At 38.2% G+C, this 18,299-nt stretch overlaps 1 protein-coding gene across 3 annotated transcripts in view; it reads left to right on the forward strand.

Annotated features, from left to right (window-relative positions):
• PLD5 (phospholipase D family member 5) overlaps nucleotides 1-18,299 on the forward strand; it is a 189,383-nt gene that overhangs the window by 119,392 nt on the left and 51,692 nt on the right. For all 3 annotated transcript variants that reach the window (XM_087776601.1, XM_009463536.2, XM_087776602.1), the window contains one exon: nucleotides 5,946-6,060. In XM_087776601.1, the coding sequence (XP_087632727.1) occupies nucleotides 5,946-6,060 (115 nt within the window). The remainder of the gene's footprint in view (nucleotides 1-5,945; nucleotides 6,061-18,299) is intronic.

Below are 18,299 nucleotides of genomic sequence, written 5' to 3' on the forward strand. Positions count from 1 at the left end.
ATCTAGTAATTTTCTGAAGTATAAGCCTAATGTCCTCAAGTCTTTACAATTTGAGTTCAGGGATATTTGCCCCAAAGTAGCAGAAACATTATGAAAGGTGAGGGGATGAGATGCAAAACTTCCAGGTAGTGTTGTGCTTAGTGAGTAAGTTCTGGTTGTTCCTTGAATGATTCTTGTTTTATCAGAAACTAAGGACATAACCATTTTCCATATGGATCCACATCCTGCTCTACAACTAACTATTTCCATTTTATGAATATTCAAGGCATATTGCAAGGCAAGGTTCTCTACAAGAGCACTTCAACAGATGTGGATTTTTGAAGGAGAAAAGCTGAGCAGGCTAGATTGCTTTTTCTTAATTAGTTGCAAGATTTAGCTCCGTTCTCTGTATATGTGTTTATGCAGTTACACATGCACATGCATGTACATATATATATATACACACACGTATGTCCAATATATGTATTGAAGAATATACATATAATACATATGATATTTTATATGCACACATACATATATATATATATGCCCAATATATATACATACATATAAATATCATCCATTGGACATACATTTATATATGTATGCATGTATGTATATAAAATTGCAGAATTTCCTGCTGTATTTTTCTTCATGTTTGTTTGTGAGTATGTTACCTAGTGTCCTTGACAGTTGCCTGTCCATGTTTTGTTGTTATATATCTAAATAAACAGTCATTGCCGACTGAGCTGTCCAGGTCACAACTTCTGTGCTCAGCTGTCTGAGTTCATGAGTCTCGTTAAATTGGAGTCTTCAAATGCAAACACACGATGCTACAATGTTGTGTGTGCTTCCACAGCTCAGGCGGGCAAGTAAACACATACTTGCTTGGCACAATCCTGAGCATGTTCTCTACACTCGCTTTTCTCATTCAGAAGAAAACCATGTGTTTTGGCAACTTAGTGATGTCATCTGTGTGCATTTTCAAGATCACAGGGTAGCTGTCATACAGTGGCTTTGAGACTTTTGCGGAATGTGAATGTGTGGCTTCTCCTGTGGCAATACGATGTTTAGAGATATCAGAGGACAATGGAAACAGAACTTTTGAGTGTAGCTTATAGCTTTTAATTCATTTGCAGTGAAGGGAGAGGTGAACGTAAGATCATGCCAATTTCACGATTTTCACAATTCATTTCCTCTGGCTCATCTCATGTTTAGAAACTTTAATTTAGAGTGACTTTTTATAGTTCCAGCAAGTCCTTCCTCACAAATTTCATTTTAAGTTTAACAAGTAAGAATTAACGCTGTCATGGTTTATTGGATTGCCACAGTTATGGCACAGAAATTGGCTACAATCAGCTATAGAGATTGCGGTGCATTTTCTTTTCTCTAAGTACATCTTTACACAAACATCTCTTCTCTTCAGGTGGTGGCATTTCCCTGATGCAGCTAGTACAGACTGAGGCACAGAAAAGAAATTTTAAAAAGAGAGTTTTTAAAGTGAAAGCATTTTTTTAACTCTGACTGAAATTCCAAAAATTCAACATTACCTCCCTTTTCATTAGCTATTTTGCTAGAAGAATTTGAGGAGAGAGACCATTTGGGTTTCTCTGTTCTGCATTAAATGGCAGAAGTTACATTTAGGGTTTCTTGATTTATTTGCTTTATTGCTTTCTGCCAGCATGCTATGATTTTTAGTGGTGTTTTATAGATATACCCAAAGGCTTGATCATAGGACAACTTTTTAAAATATTAGTAGAATTATATAGAATAAATCCAGAAGAAAATTCTGGAAGTAACCAGTTTTATTTCTGGGGAAAGAAAAAGCTAAGCATTGTCTAAACTATAGGAATCTAAGTTACTGAAGAGCACAATAATTCAGTTTTAGAGTACTTCAGTAAATACAGCATTTTTGTCTTCCTATCTCCCCAGTTTTATTTTTAATGAGGAACGCATGCTGATAAAGACAACAGCAGGCAAGGGAAATCAGCCAGGCTAGAATCAGTCTGCCTAGTGACTGCTAAGAAATTGCTCTGGGGGCAATTTCAGGGCCTTTTGGTAGTAATAACTACCAAAAGGTAGTGTTTTGGTTTTTTTGGTGTTTTGTTTGTTTGTGGTTTTTTTGTAATTCACTGGGTGGCTGTGGCAGGTACAGCTGGGATTGATGTTTCAGATGTACGGTAGTTTAAAGCTACCATGAGAATGTCAGTTTGTTCATGTGATATATACTTTTTACATCCTATTCTGTCGCTTTTCGTAGGTTTTTTGAAACAGCCCCATGAAAAGTGTAAGAGACTGTTTTATCAGGATAGGCAGATTTCTAGTGGCGTTGATTGTTAAAATGCAGATATGGCATAAGGTAGCACACTGCAGTTTCATAGCACTTGGCTGCTACTATTTCTTAGTCCTCACAAGCTGAGTATATAGAAATTATTCTGATCGCTGTCACGTAGTCGCGCAGCAGCCTGGTATTGTTTCGCAAAGGGAATGTGGTCTGAATGACAGCATGAGGTTTGTATTCAACAGAAGCATTTCAAATGTGCTGACAGCAGTGACAAAACTCTTCAGACCTTGTGTCCCGTCTTTTTTCCTTTTCATAGAACAAAACAGTAAAATCGCAAGTAAACATGTCAGAAAATATAGAAACTGAGTTTCAGATTAATATTAATAGGGAAGAAGGCCAGGTTCTTTAACAATGAAGGAAGAATTTCTAGTACCCTACTTTACTATAGTATGCACAGATTTTTTTAAACAAGTTGTGAATTTTTCATAGTTGTTTAGAGCGTCTAGACTAAGCCTTGGTGAGTGTATGAATGCTGCTGAGGGATGATGCAGCGGGAGATGAGATGGAGGGAATTCTTTCCAGTTCTGGCACCGGGTGGTTTTTTTTTTTGTATACCTGTATAAACACACATATTTGTGGTGAGTGCACTCCTATTCTTAACCATCACTACTTAAAGATGCTGTAAATGTTTTATCAATTTGAGGCTTCACCATAATTGGACAAAAAAGGATATTATAAGTACACAGCCTGTGGTGTCCCTGATGGGAAAAGAGATGTATTTTCAGATAAGATGTCTTCATTGGGATGCAGGGCTGCACTCCAAGCGATCTATTCACCCATAGGATGGGCCGTTCAGCTGGCAGCATGCCCTGTGAGAGACAGCCAGGTGGGCCATCAGGGCTGTGCTGTCTTGGTCACATCAGGGCATACTAAGATCAGGTAAAACTCAGGAAATGCCGCCATGTTCTTCTTTGTCCAAACTAAAATTAATACAGAAAGTCCAGGCTTGCTTATCAAAGCTTTTGTAAATCAGATGTAAATATAATCTTGTGCAGGTAGAAGTGAAGTGGCAATAATGTCCAAACATAATTACCTCGGGGAAAAAAAATGTAAAGAACCATCCCCTGAAACAAAGTATTTTATCGGCTTTAGATGTTAACTTTCTAAGCATTTTTTTAGTAGAACAGTTAATGCATTAATTCATATTGATAATGCAAATCACTTGCCATCAAATTTATAAATGTTTTTCCGTGTCTATTTTTGCACACTACAGCTTTCTACTATGCTTCTAATCACAATCAGTTTTTACAGATAACCCAAAGAAAAACAATGTGCCTGTTTGTCTTTCTACCTAGTAAATTAAATGAACACATAGAACCTTTCTGATAGCAGTTTCTACATATTTTTATATATATAATATATGTGTTTAACTAATTTATGTCATGCAAGCCTTTTAGTCCTTAATTTTCCCTACTTGCTTTTTGCAGAGATAAAAGTAATGAAACTCAAAACTGGTGGTGTCTCCAGTTGGTGAACCCAGAAAAAGTGGGGCCAACAGCTGCCTGAGCTCTGGCATGTCAGGAGCTGGGCTGGGAACTCAGCAGACAACAGCGCAGTGATTGCGGGTCCTAGATTCAGCTGGAGTCTGACAGCGCCAGTCTGCAGCAGTTGTGGGAGAGACCCTCTTGGGGGGACCAGGGCACCCAGGAATACTGCTCAGTGCCCCTCTGCTCCCCCAGGATCACGATGGAGCTGCTGCATAACTTTGTATGCAGCATCCATCCCCTCCACACTATTACCTCATTAATTCTTACCTCTGGTAACATCTGTTCCCCTTCTCCTTAAAAAAAAAAAACCAATGCAACCACTGATGTGAGAATTAAGGGTCCTTTTAGCTTCATGATGAATGTGAGGGAAAGACAATCCTTGACTTGCACAGCAACTCAGTGACGACTTCTGGGTGTGTGCGTTAAATCATGGGTGTTGTTTCTTACATATGGGACCACCTAGTCACCTCAAGAAATGCTGAATCTCAGTATAAGAAGCATTTGGAGCTTCATGCAAAGCATGTTTTTGTTTTTCTGTTCTGTTAGCTATTGTGTCATGCTTTCATTATGGCAGTATCTTGTTGACTACTAAGTTCCTGTGAGCCCTAGGATGAGCAGGGAGCTATGCTGTGGATTTGACCAAGCAAGCAGGCATATATTACAAAAGTAAAACATAAACAGTAGTTCTGTGTTTCCACTGCAGCCTCTGGCTGCTCTGTAATTTTGAGAAAGCTATTTTTTAGGAGGGTGGGTATTCTTATTTTGCCATATATATTCAAAACAAATGACTATTTAAAAATAGGTCTGTACTGTAGACAGGGTGAAGAGCTACTTTCTGTGGCTGCTTAATGCTTAAGGCCCAGCAAGGCTCAAAGTGTCCATCTGTGCAGGCAATTACAGGGCAAAGGGTGGCTCTCCACTGTCTGCTGCTTCTGGGTGTGATGCGGGAGGAGGGCTTCAGTCTATGTTTTGATAGTCCGTGCTATGTCAGGTTGCATCATCCCAAACTGCTTTTGCATCAGTTGTTTTTGTAGAAGAGAAAGATCCTTTAAAGATTTTTAGAGTAATAGTTTCTACAGAGAATTGTCTAACATGGTTCTTTGGAAAGCTTTTTCTTCTACCTGTTTGTTAGAAAGTTGACATGACTGTTGCTTTTTTGTTTTAGCTTTACCTCGGGTCAGCATTATGTTGAATCTAAAATGAGCTGTGTAGGTAGGGGAGGCACTTCGTTAGCTGATTAAACCCAAAGTTTTTGTGTATTTGACTATTATTTGTAACTGGTGTCTGCTGTAGTAACCTGGCATGGCCGTAAAGAAACGGGCTCTAACTGTGGTGGTAGTAACACAGCACAGTAGTGGTACACTGGATTCTTCACATCATGTAGTTAGACGCTTCTAACTAAGCATTTTTCTTTAAGTTAAAATATTGAATCTAAAAATTAAACATTTCCTATGCAATTGGAAGGTCTACTTTTTCTTTTTTTCTTGGATGTGGATAAATGTGGTGATTTAAAATTTTGTTTTTCATGTGAAACAAATATCTTGATTTCTGTTTTAACAAATATCTAGTTCAGTATGAGATTCCCTTTTTTTGTTCTGTGTTAGAAACAGGGCTTAAATAGTAAAGTTATAACAGTGTAAAAAGGAATAGCATTATTGTTTTCCTTCCTGGTATAGCTCATGTAAAGATGAGCATGCGACCACTTGAAAATGTATTGTACTATGATTAGACCTACTTACAAAAGATTATTCAATACAGAATAAGTGTAATTAACTCTTTTCCTTGCACGTTTTATCCTGATTTAACAGAATGTAATTATTTAGAAGAAAGTTAATATAAAAATGTTTATGCAGCATAAAAAAAAACGGACACTTCATGCTCTGCGTGTCACCTGTCATCAATAGTATTGCACAGTCTGGGAAAAGGAAGAGGCAAATTTGGCCTTTAAAACAGTATTTCTCCAAGAAAAAGTTGAGTTGCTAACCTTTAGCGTAGATTTAACCATATCTAGGAACATATTTACTCAGCAGTTGTGCAATATGTTTTTGTTTTAACATGCATCTTTAATTTGTTGATATGCTGTTTGAACAATTCTGTGTCTTACATCTTCTGCTTTCCTTTAATGTTCTTCCCAGGGTCAGCGTCTTTTTGAAAAACTGCTTGAACTGGCATCCCGAAATATTGAGATAAAACTAGTGAGTGATATACTGCCCGTGGAATCAAAGGTATTAAACGACTTGAAAACAAAGGGTAAGACCAAGGTCTTTTATGTTGTTATGCCATTGACTGCTACGTAATGTTCCTTTTACTTAAAATGCAGGCTCAGATGATGTATAAGATGCTCACGATTGGTTTAGTACTGTTACGCTATAATCCTTCAGCTTTCTCTGGTTCATAGTTATCAAAAATCTGAAACTCTGTTACTGTAGTTGAAGTAGATGCAGTTTGCAAGTGGTCAAAAAGGTGGTGCAGTGATTAGACAGATGTTTAAACTCATTATAGCCATGTGAATGGTAGGCAACGTAACCTGAGAGACTGCTGTCATACCTTGTGGGACAAGATAGTTTCCTCTTTTCAGCAATGGCAAAATAAATTAGTGAAACAATATGTTTATGGTACTGATGATTCTGAAGCACTGGAAAATAGACCATCAGTCAGATTTAGCCAACTGACAAGACTTTCTGTGCTACATGTATTTCTTAGGTGCCTGCTGTCCTAATTGTTGTTTTGAGGCTTAAAATCCCTATCCAAAGAGAGATTGCACACTGGCACTACATGACTAAACTTGCTTTACGTAAAACTGTGTGGCAAAATAGCAAAGAGAGTTTAAGAAATGCTGGAAGAAATTAGAATCTCTTAGGAGTTCTAACAATCTCACACACACTTCTCATGAATAATGATATGCTAATTATCTCTATCATCTGGTAAAAGTATGATTTTAAGAGTAGGATACATTTTTCAAAGGGCAAAAAGAACCTATATATTTTGATGGTGATCATTTTTGACACAGATTACTGTATGGATCACACAGGGAATTCTAAAAAATGAATTAAGCAAAGCAGTTGCTATGTGTAGCGGCACCCTAACATAACGTGTCTGTTTATGGTAAAGAATAAAGAACACCCTTTCCCAACAAAAACCAATCTTTATTTGTTTAAATTCCTTGTAGTCTCCCGACTGGGCAAGTAAAATAAAATTACTAATGGAAGTCCTGGTCCCTTAAAGAGATCATCTTTTGATCAAGACTGGCATGTTATTTAAATGTAATAACTAAAGAGACTTGTCATTTCACCACACTGCCTGTTCCAGGGCTTTGATTGTTTCTGTTCCGTAACCAAAAGTGATATTGATCCTTTGATAACCAGTGAGAAAACATGAGCTTTGTCAGACATCTGTGAAGTAAGGAATTATCTTTTTCTGATGTGTTGAAAAAGAAATAGGTATTTTAATATCGATGTCAGTGAAACTGTCTTTGAAAACGTGGCTTCTTTTCCCTGTGATTGTAGTGTCCCGAGCTTCCAGTCAGAGGAGATGAGAGGTAGGGCCTGTACATTTATATTGATGTACCTGGCAACAGATATTTTATCTATCATTTATTGATAATACCCAATATCAAAAACTATCCTCTTTCAAAAGAAGATGAGCAAAAATTTTAGCTAGAAAAGGAAGTGATGTTTGTCATTAACACTTGCTTCAGTTTATGCGGGAATTAATCAGACCGGTGAGCTTTTTGAACAAACAAACAAACAGAACATAGGCCTTTACAATTTTACTAGCTTCAGTTTCCTTTATGCCTTGCTCAGATTTCTAAGACAGGAAATTTTAGAGTATTCAAATGAAGTGATCAATATATTTGAGTGCTCTGAGCTACAAAGAATCGAAGAAAGTCACTTTTATATAGTAATTCTTGTGGGTTTTGCTGTCATCGTTTTTGAACGCTGTAATTGTAGATATCTTTGTGTACTGTTGGCCTTTTTCAAAAATCAATATTATAACTTCTTGATTTTCTCACTATGAATGGTTGTTTTCTCATTCCATGTTTTGGTTTGCTTGTTTCTATGAATTCTGATATTTTTGTTAGCACGTCTTGATTATGACAGGGTGATTGCCAGCTCTGTTGCAAGTCTTTCACCTGCATTTAGGTTTGTTGTTCAGTAATATTAATAACACAGTAAATGGGAAATGTATCTATATTAGCCTTTTTCATGTCTGCTGGAGTAAAAAATTACTGTTACCTACTACCATTGTCTTAGCTGAGGACAAACATATCATTAAGCTTTGCTGTGCTATCCTGGGAGATCTGACTACTAAAATTATTGATCTTTTTGCTTCTGAGGCACTGGCAACCTGCATCCTCAGAAATCAGTCAGAATTGGTCCTTGAAAGGGAACTGTGCATCATCATTTGGACACGTATATTCATGAAAATAACCAAATTTTTTTCCCCCTGCAACTGGTCAGATTTGTCTTGGAAAGTATGCCATGCACCTGTTTTAGTAGAAATGTTCCTCCTGTGGGAAAGCAAGCAGTAAATATCTCAATAGCTCAGCCAAGTTTTGGAGCTTCTCAAGATGGAGAAGCAGAATACATTTGGCTGAACAGACCCAAACTCCCACTTGCGGTGTCTGTCTGAATTAGGCAGAGGAGGGTCCAAGCACTACTTTCTGGTTCACCAGCTAATCAACTGAGCTGATTGTTCCTACATAGCAAATATGCTTGGAGCCTAAGCCATGGGCAGTAGCATGGAGAGAAAGCACATGCATAGCCTATGAGGCTCTGGGAGTTTCATGCGTTCCTGAGCCTGCCTTCACCTTGCTAGGTAAGCATAGGCTAGCCTCTTCTTTCCAAGGCAGATTGTATGCAAGAGCAGACTGTCTCCAGGTAGTGGGCTGTCCTACTAAACGTGAGAGACAGTTGCTATTGCACAGAGAAGGTGGCAGAGCCTTGCCTTTCTTTTCAGCAGACTGGGTGATCAGAACCCCTGAGCTGTGCCCACAGGCTCTGCAGGCTGATTCCTGGGGTCAGGATGAGGGATAATTTGGGTGTCAGCCCCAGGATTTACCTGTTGATGTACTACCTGGGAACCTTTAAGGATGCTGCAGTTCCTCAGCTGATGGTTATCTACCTCATGCTGCATCTTCAGGTAGTGTGCCCTTTCTGACTTAAGTAGCCCAGGAAAAAGTCTTAGTCTTGACAGAGTGGCATGGGTTTATGTGTAGTTGCTTGAAGAACTGTACTTGGTCATCCATATTGTCTCATGCAGTGGGGTTTTTTTTGTACTAGGAACCATAATATGTTACAGCACTGCTGCATCTCAGCACAGATGTTGAGAATACTTCTGCCAGCCAGATTATTCTAGCACATCTTTCATTTTTCTAGACAGGCATGCATGGAGCCCCCTTGCCTCTTCTCCCCATTTCTGAAGTACAGTAGAAAGCAGCTTTGATAGACCTTTTCCAACCCAGGGGTGCATCCTAGAGTCCTCCCTACACATCCTTCCTCTCCAGCAGCCGTCCCTACTGGTTAACAGAGGAGAAAGTTGAAATCTGACTTCAGATTTGAGCTGATGGGGTAAGATAAAGCATAACTTATGTGGATGGGAGAGCAGAACTGAACTGGTGTAGAGTAAAATAAAATTGGTAATTTACAGTTGGAATGTTAGTACAGATATCTGAGCTGGCTGTGAACTCTGCAGGTTTGTTGCCACTGTTAAACTTCTTTTTGTCATGTCTTTGCTATCCTGACTCTCTTGAGCTAGCTATAAAACAGAGTAGCTTGATTACAGAAGCAGGTTCAAGCTGCAGCTTGAAACATGGATTTACTGTGCTACATAACACACCTAGAGCTGTGGTGACAGGAGACTCTGAGTGCTAAGATAATGTACATTTGCTAATAATTGCTGTGGGAGTGTTATTTAGTTGCAAAATTAAGCATGTGGAAATGAGGAAATGCTAGTCCCAGAACATATATTTATGATAGACTTTAATTACATTATCAGATTCTATATTTTGCATAGAACAACTGGCTGGTATTTGCTGTAATCTTACCACATTAATCAGAAGTTTTTCCCTTGTATTGAATGAGAATACGTCAAACATTTAATGCCTAAGGTAGAGGATGCTCATTCAGGGATATTATTTTTGCTGGTAATGGCTAGAATCTTTTTTTATCTTCATATTTAATGTATGTCTCCAGGCTTTCTTTATTGCACATCTGCCAGACCCTGCACTGAATGCAGAATGATTAATTTCCTCATAGGGTTTTCTGTGCTGCTTCTCATTGTGGTATCTGAGTGCTCTGCAAATACAGTATTAATGAATTTCTTTTTTACAACATCACTGTTAGGTGAGGTCGCTTGCTGTTTCTGCCTCTCAGGGACAACTAGCAATTATTAATGGCAGCACAGGCATCAGAAGCCAGATCCGAGCATTTGTTTTCTATAGTCATAATTAAGAAAATATATATTTTTGTAATTTAAAAAAATCAACCCCGTATGAGTTCTTCCAGCTCATGTTGTCAAAAGTATTACTAAACAGGCTATAAACTATGATGTTATTTTTATAGGACTTTTTGTAATATGCAGTCCTAGGGTGTGAAGTCTTGCTTCTCTACAGTTAATGTTAAAGCTATATTTCACTTTCCCACATGTATACAAATACTATGCACATATGTATATGACTCTCTTGTAAAAGGTAGGTCTGCCTGTAGGCAAAATTTGGCTCACTGTGTAAACAAACATGTTCTTCTTTATCCTCCTTTTGCTGTGACAGTAGCTTATTAATGCTTGTTTTCAAGGTTATTTTAGCCTTTTCTCGGCTGTGGTTCAGTCTACTAGACTGAAATGTTTCTTGTAACCCTCCCACTCCTTGCACATAATTACATACCAGTCTTTGTTCCTCAGTAACATTTGAATAGTATTGTCTCCAATTAGCAGGTTGTTGTATCATTTCTTGTGTGTACAGAATCTAAATCCCTTACTAATTACAATCTTATTTTAGCTGACCGTGTTAATGCTTTTTAAGACATGCCAATGGATTTCCTTTCTTCAATTTGCATTGCTTCATTCCTTTTCTATTTGCTTTTTTCCCAGTACTCCCTTTTCATGAATCATTTTTCATATATTTGCAAGGAATGGTTTTTGTTTAGTCAGTGCTGGCTGAGGCAGATATGAAAAGAGGAGTCTGTCCATGTCACAATGTGATTTAAAAAAAAAAAAAATAAGCTAACTCAACTAATAGCTATTGAATGTTAGCAATGAAACTGGAGAATATTAGAAAGTCTTGGTGCCAAGGCAGGATCCAATCACTAGATCACATATGCAGCTGTTACTCACTGAGCAGTTTGTGCACATTTGCCCAGGATTACACTCTCTGTTAACCAGATACAACCAAAACAGAGAAACTAAAGTTATATTACCTCACAGATACAAAGAAATAAGTAGAAAGTGGAGCTCTAGAAGCTTTTTGTGCTTTTATTTGTGCGCTTTAGATTGCAAACACTAATAGATACCGTTCCATGACAATTTAAATCAGTTTATATCTGGGCAGATGCATGATCCCAGCCTCCTCTTTGCCCTCCCCACCATATGTTGTCCCTGCCTTCTTCCTTGCACCAGTGATCATGTGGTAAGACAGTTCAGGGGGCTGATTTGGCTACAAACTGCTTTATTTTGGCTGGCTTAATTGTCATTTGCATTAGATTTCTGCATTACTCAGTGTATGATCTCACAGGCATAAATGCTGGGTACAACACAGAGATAAGAAGCACATAGCTGGGGTTGGCAAGGGAGGTAGGACCACTGGAACCTGGTTTAGATAGGCTTAATCTGCCATGGCACCAGAAAGCTCAAAGCTCATGTAATGCCTTTATGCCTAACATAATACTTTCATTTTAATGAAATTGTTGCATGATGGACAGCAATAGTGATTATGACTTATATGTCAGATGAAATGTGTTTAGTCCCATATTCTGTCTGCTTCTGTTGGCACACTTAAGGTGCTGCATAGTTTTAGAGCTGTGATGCTTGTGGGACATGAGGAGTTCTTACCTTTGGCCATAATCGTGTTCCCTTTCCCTGTCTGGTTGTGGGGGAATTTCCTGATAAGTTTCTCTGTGCCTAAAAGATGTTTGGGTTGGGGGGAACTTAGTTTTTTGTGAAAGCTGTTGGTAGGGTAAACCATGACAACATTGATTTATATTCAGACCAGAATATTTGGTTTCGGTATTAGAGAAAATGTTCCAAATATGGGGACAGTGGACTGAGCAGATTATGAGCTCATAAGAGCTATCCCTGGCAATTTTCAGATGAAAGTAGACAAGCCCCTGGGAGGAGTGGCCTCATAGGTATTTGGCTCTGGTATATGGGAAAGGTCTAGATTGGTTTCAGAGCTGGTTTTAATAGTTCCGTAATGGTTTGGAAGGAGAACATAAGTTTATGTATTTAAGTACGTTCATCTCAACATAAGAAAGAAAGAAAGCAAAAGAATTTTTTTACTGTTAAGAACAATCATTCACTGGAACAACCTCTCCAGGGATGTGGCAGAGTCCCAGTCGCTGGAGGTTTTCAAGATGTGACTGGACAGGGTGCTAGATAATCTCATCTAGGCTCCGTTTCCCATGAAAGATTGGGCCAGATGATCTTCGGAGGACCCTTCTAACCTGGGTTTTTCTGTGATTCTATAATTCTAAGTAAGCCTGTTATTCCTCTTCATGAAAAGATAATGTTGAGAATCAATATAAAAACATTGGAAAGACTAGAAAAAAATACACTCCATTCATACAATGGGAAGCTGGAATCCTGAAGCTGGGTCTTGAAGAGATTTCTGCCTGTCCAGATGGCCAGTTTTTGCACAATGTACCATAAAAATAATATTACATGATGCATGCTCCATAGGAGTGTAAAGAGTGCTCTTGAGAGCTGAAGTTCAGTTGATGGTTTTATGTAAGGTATTGAATGGAGTTGTAGCTCCATTGCTTTCTTGATCAGTCTTTCCTAGGCTGGATTCTCCAAGACTGTGTGAGAGGGAAGGGTGTTGAAGATGGGATAAGCTCCTGCTCCTTTAAAATTCAGCAGTACCAAAAATAGACTCATTTTTCCCTATGATTTTCCAGGAAAAAGTGAGCAGGATCCTTTGAGAGGACCAGTAGACTAGGGGTGAGTCCTCGTGCAGGTAGCAAGTAATTTGGATCTGAGTTTCATAGAGTTAAACAAAGGTGGATGAAAACAGAGGGGGAGAAATCCTTCTTCCATTCCTTTCAGATTTTAAATGTTGACATTTTTCTAAAACTCTGCCTAAGCCATACCCTAAAATATGACAGCGTTCCAAAGGCAGATAATGAAAATTGTACTGGCAAGGCCTTTGACATGTGATTTTAAATTCATTTTTTTATTTTGATTTATTATTAATCTGGCCTTGTTCCTTTTTTATTATTATTTTATATTCCTTGGCTACCCACAACAGAGTAGATGCATGCTTTGATTTAGATTTTATTAGTTGCTGCTGGAGAGTGTTTCCTGGTATTTTCTCAACAACTTTCAGCCTGTGACAAGCAATCTTAAAGCCAGTTCCAAGATGAAAGATCTCATTATGTTCTTTGCCTCTTAGAACCTGTATAATAACTTTGACAGAGTTCTGCGTAATGAGAAATACCGAGCAGAATTTCCAAAACTAGTTGCATCCCACCTTAAAAGAAAGAAGCAGGTACCAGTTTTGCATCAGAGATTCAAGCATTCAAGTATCTACCTAACATCTAGGCAACACTAACATGGAGACACTCCTGCTTGGTTGGCTTTTGGGTAGACATCTTTCTGTTTAGGCACCTAAACTCTCTTACCTCAGTTTATGTTGTGAAGTGTGCACACATCCACTAATGTCTTGATAGCGAGGAAATGTTCAGCATTGGTTTTATGTCTGAATCCCATGAGAACTCATATGCAATGTTTCTCACTTGTTTCAGTTGGGGAGCTAGATCCTGCAATGTAAGGTAAGCCATATCCAACCTTACGAAACGTGGCTGAAAAGAGCAGGTGGGTAGCATTTTTGTTACATCTTAGACATGCATATAGATACACAGTGTCTTTGACACAGAACATCTGCCTGAGTTGCAGATTAGGTTAAAAATCCCACTCTGTCTGAAGGTTTCTAAATTGTCAACTTGAAGAAGAGCTGTCTACCATACCAGGCACCTGACAGAAAGCAAATTATTTAAGCTAGTATTGAAAATCTTAAACTTCATAAAATGGAGTTTGCAATCACAAAGGACTGGGAACTGCAGAGGGTATTCTGTAGTGACGCTCCCTCGGTCCCTCCTATTCGAGCTCTAACAGTTTGTAGAAAATCTTCTAATCTCTGTCTGCATATAAAGATGACTCTCTATTAGTCACACATTCATTTGGGATGGAAGAAGCCTGGCTTCCAGTCCCTGCTCCTTCTACTGCCACCAGATGTATTCTGAAAGAAATATCTTGCCCTAATTTGTGAAAGAATTATTTTAAGCTTCTGATTGTAGGACAGGATTTCGAAACTTCATTGGAGAATCGATCTTTCTGTGCAATTCCAAATGAGGGGTACTGATAGTCCAGTTTTTATTACAGGTTCTATAGGAAACTAGATGCCTAATCTGGGAATAAAACTTCCACTGGACACACAAATATCCCCAAATTAGGCACCATAATAGATCACAATGTGAAACACCTTATTTTCTCTTATGAGTCTGAAGACAACCAGCTTTAAGAAGATTTAGGCATGGCCTGCCTTACAGAGTTCTTTAGCATGAGAGAATTGGCAGTATGAGGCTGTCACATCCACAACCAATAGAGAGAGAAAAAAAAAAACCAAACCAAACCTCACTATAATTTAAATTCCGAAGGCAACCAGGGCCTTGGGTTGTAGTGGCTTGGTTTGCAAAGGAGAGGGAAAAAGGTTCACTTAAGCAAAAACCTCGGTGCCCACCAGAGCCAGATATGCAAGCAATAAATTCTAATTCTAAGCTCTACAGCATCTGTGTCTGTAGACTTTACTTAGAATTAATACCTTTGCTGAGAGGAATGGCTGTGTTCCTAGGGACAGTACCCTTCCATTGGTAATGTATACTTTTGCATTATAAAATACCAGTCATATGCTTTCCAATATCTGTAGCCATTGTTTCAAAGACCCATAGATAAATAATATTACATTTTTCTTGATGAATTAAGGCTAGATGTTCTGTAAGGCACTTTTAAGATGCTAGGTGTTTAGTAGAAACAATATCGTAATTTTTCTGCTTTGAAATTTGTAATTGAAAAAGTCTTTCACAGTAGATTGATCAGTATTTTAGTACATAATTTCAGTTTGCAAATGTCCTTGCACTTGAGTCTGTTACTAATGCGTGTGTATTCATGGGTTTGACAGAAATGGGCACTTTTGTATTTCATAAGCTCTGGCACAACTGTGAGTGTTGGTAATCCAGCCATCTTGTGAACAGCCAAATTGCTTTTGTCTGGTAGTAACTAGTCAGGTCCAACATAGCAAGTTCATACCACAGGGATCATCTCCAAATTTTGCTTGATAGTTTACATGCTGGAGTGGATTCTCCCTGTATGGCAGTGGTTGGTTTGAGTCACTGACACTTTTTAGTACAGAGGAACCAATAACGGATGGCATTAGCAGAAATTAGTTGTGACATTTTTAAAACATATGGGTAGCATGCAAGTTCCTACCTACAGTTACTGGAAGAGCTGGTAAGAGCTGCCAGGGCCATCTGAGCTCAGAAAACATTTGTTAGGTAGCTGTGCTCCCTTTGCAGAAATTTTGGCACCCCATGTTTTCTCTTGTATGTGAAAGCACTAATACTATCTCATCGTGAAAAGAGATGAACACTAACGGTCTAAAGGAAGCAGGTTAATTTATTGTTGGTGAATTTTGTCTTGTCCATTCATGTGGTTCCCACATGTTTCATATCCACTTGAAGCCTGATTGTCTTGCTAGAACTGTGCCTTGGTCAGTCACAGCAGTCTCGCTGGTATGATTTCGTGTATTTTTGATTGCTACAGCCTGCGAGCAGGCTTCAGCCTTCCCGGTGATGGTGAGTCTTTGGTCTCTCACCTTGTTCAAGTTTTTTATGTCATCTAGACTGAAATGCAACTACAAACCTGAGCAGCTCTGAGAAGACCATCATCTGAAGTGACATGACACAGACACTTGGATCTTTAAAGTTGTGTACATGTTTCTATGTTCTTCTAGCTTCTTCCCTGCTTAGCTCCATCAGTATAACACTTCTGTTTCAGACCTGCAATTAAAGTATTGTGTGCTCAAAGTTATATAAGTTGTCAAAAGCATCTAAGAGCATTAAAAAATGTCCAAACCAAGCTGACACTGTTTGACTGACACCATTTGGTTTTCATTTGATGAATAGTTTGGAAAGGCTACTCAACCATGCCTGCCCTTGGGTTGTGGCATACAGCACGATTGTACCATAAAGTAAACCCATGTGACCAAATCTTGCTGCCTTATACAGTACTAGTTACCAAGCTTTATCTTTATAACAAGGAGTTGCCACTATCATGCTAATACTGATCTTTCTGGTAACCTCCTATATCAATTTTCAAATTAACCTTAGGCTTCTACAGCACTTTGGTGTGTTATGAATTTTTACACAGCCTAATGGTTGGAAAGTAAATTACGTTAAGCTTGTTGTAAAGTAATTCAACTGGAAGAAAAGTCCCCAGAATGATATCTCTACGTTACTTTCCATCATTTCCATTCGCTTATTACACACCCTTATGGAGTGATTGTCTCTAATGCTTACACTTGAGAACAGTGCATTCAGCATCTTTTCCTTCCTTTGGACAGAATATTAACTATATTTAGTGTGCAAATAGTAATTATGTAGTGCAGAAATTGACAGTCACTTCAGTGATTCGAAACAAAACAGTCCCTGCTTTTGATGCATTTGATCTCAGTAGTCATGTTTGCATAAAGTGATGAGAAAAATACCAGCAGAGTTATAGGACTACATAATAGCTATACTAAGCTTCAAAATCATGTCAAAAGAACATTATGATGGTGCAATGTCAAACTTTCAAAAATAACAGTTCCTAAGCAAAGGGTCACAGAGCAACTGTTCTCAGCCATAAGACAATGGCAACAAACTGAAGGTCAGCCTTCTGCACTGCTGGGGTCAGTAGAACCACGCACTTACAGAAGGAATAAAACAACTGAAACAAGTGGCAGATGATATTCCCCTTACTCTGTATATCCTTTTAGCGATTTGTAGGTTAGAAACTGCCTTGTCATGGAGTTCAGCTATCTGTTGTGGTGTTTGGATGATTTTTTTCCTTTAATTTGTGCAATCACTTTTGAATCTATTTGTATTTTTGTCATCCACAAAACACTATGCACAGTAGCGATGTGTTCTGCAGCTTCAGTATCCATGTTTCCTCAAAATCTTTTTTATTGACTTTGTATAGTTTTACATTTAGTTTGCCTGAGTTTAATTTTACTTTTCTCTCTTCCCTTCTCTCTCTTCCCTTTTCTAACTTGGACTCAAATCTACTTATTGAAGGATACCATTTTATCTCTAACATTCTTCTTTAGCTTTTCTTTTAACTGTCCTTGCACCATGTCTTGGGAGGGGGGTATTTGGTTTCGGTAATCATATACATTTATGCTGAACCTCTATTAAAATGTTTTCAAGTATTGCCAGGAAACCAGTAAAGACTTTTTCTCTTTGGCCTTTGATTTTCTCTTAGCATACATCCTTATCTTATGAAGGTCTTCTTTCTGAAATTAAACGATACCAGAATGGGCTAGTGGAATGCAAATGTTGTTGTTAAAAAGATAGTGAGCTGGTGTACAGTGTGGTCATGGTTACAGAGGCTTTTTGATAGTTGCAGCTTGAATCAATACTATGCATTGCTCAAAATAAATCAAGAGTATCTTCTTAGCTTGACCATTCTCTAATTGATCCATGAAGCAATCATTTATGGTATGTAAAAATATATTCCCTGTATCATGTCTTTCTGTACCATCAAGCTGTTTGCAGTTATGATACAGACTTCAGTTGAATATGATGTAATCTTCTTCCCACTGGACCTTATCAAATTCAATGCACACACATTCTTATGCTCATATAAGCATGTATAGAATATTTTATTTCACTATCATTTTCATTGTGTTGTCTCTTCTTTTGCTTACTGAGCACTGGTCAAGATCTCATCTGGGGACAAACTTGTTTCCTTTTTTTTCCTGTGGTATTAACACTGAGATAAGAGTGCTTCATGAATATTCAAGAACAAATGTTCATGATGCTCGCAGGAAATGGAGGAATAGCTTAATTCCTATTTTACAGATGAAGAAATAAGACACGGAGGAGCTAAGACATCCACTTATTTTGATGTCAGTTTGTGGCACACACAATCTGTTGCTTGTTCTGTTTTGGTTTTTTAAAGAGTATTTATCACTGTGTAGCACTTAATATGTATCAGTGTCATTGTGAACAAGATTAGACCCC

The sequence above is a fragment of the Nipponia nippon genome, unplaced genomic scaffold, assembly GCF_047370975.1.
Source record: "Nipponia nippon isolate SJK-2023a ecotype South Korea unplaced genomic scaffold, ASM4737097v1 scaffold_4, whole genome shotgun sequence".
Classification (NCBI taxonomy): domain Eukaryota; kingdom Metazoa; phylum Chordata; class Aves; order Pelecaniformes; family Threskiornithidae; genus Nipponia; species Nipponia nippon.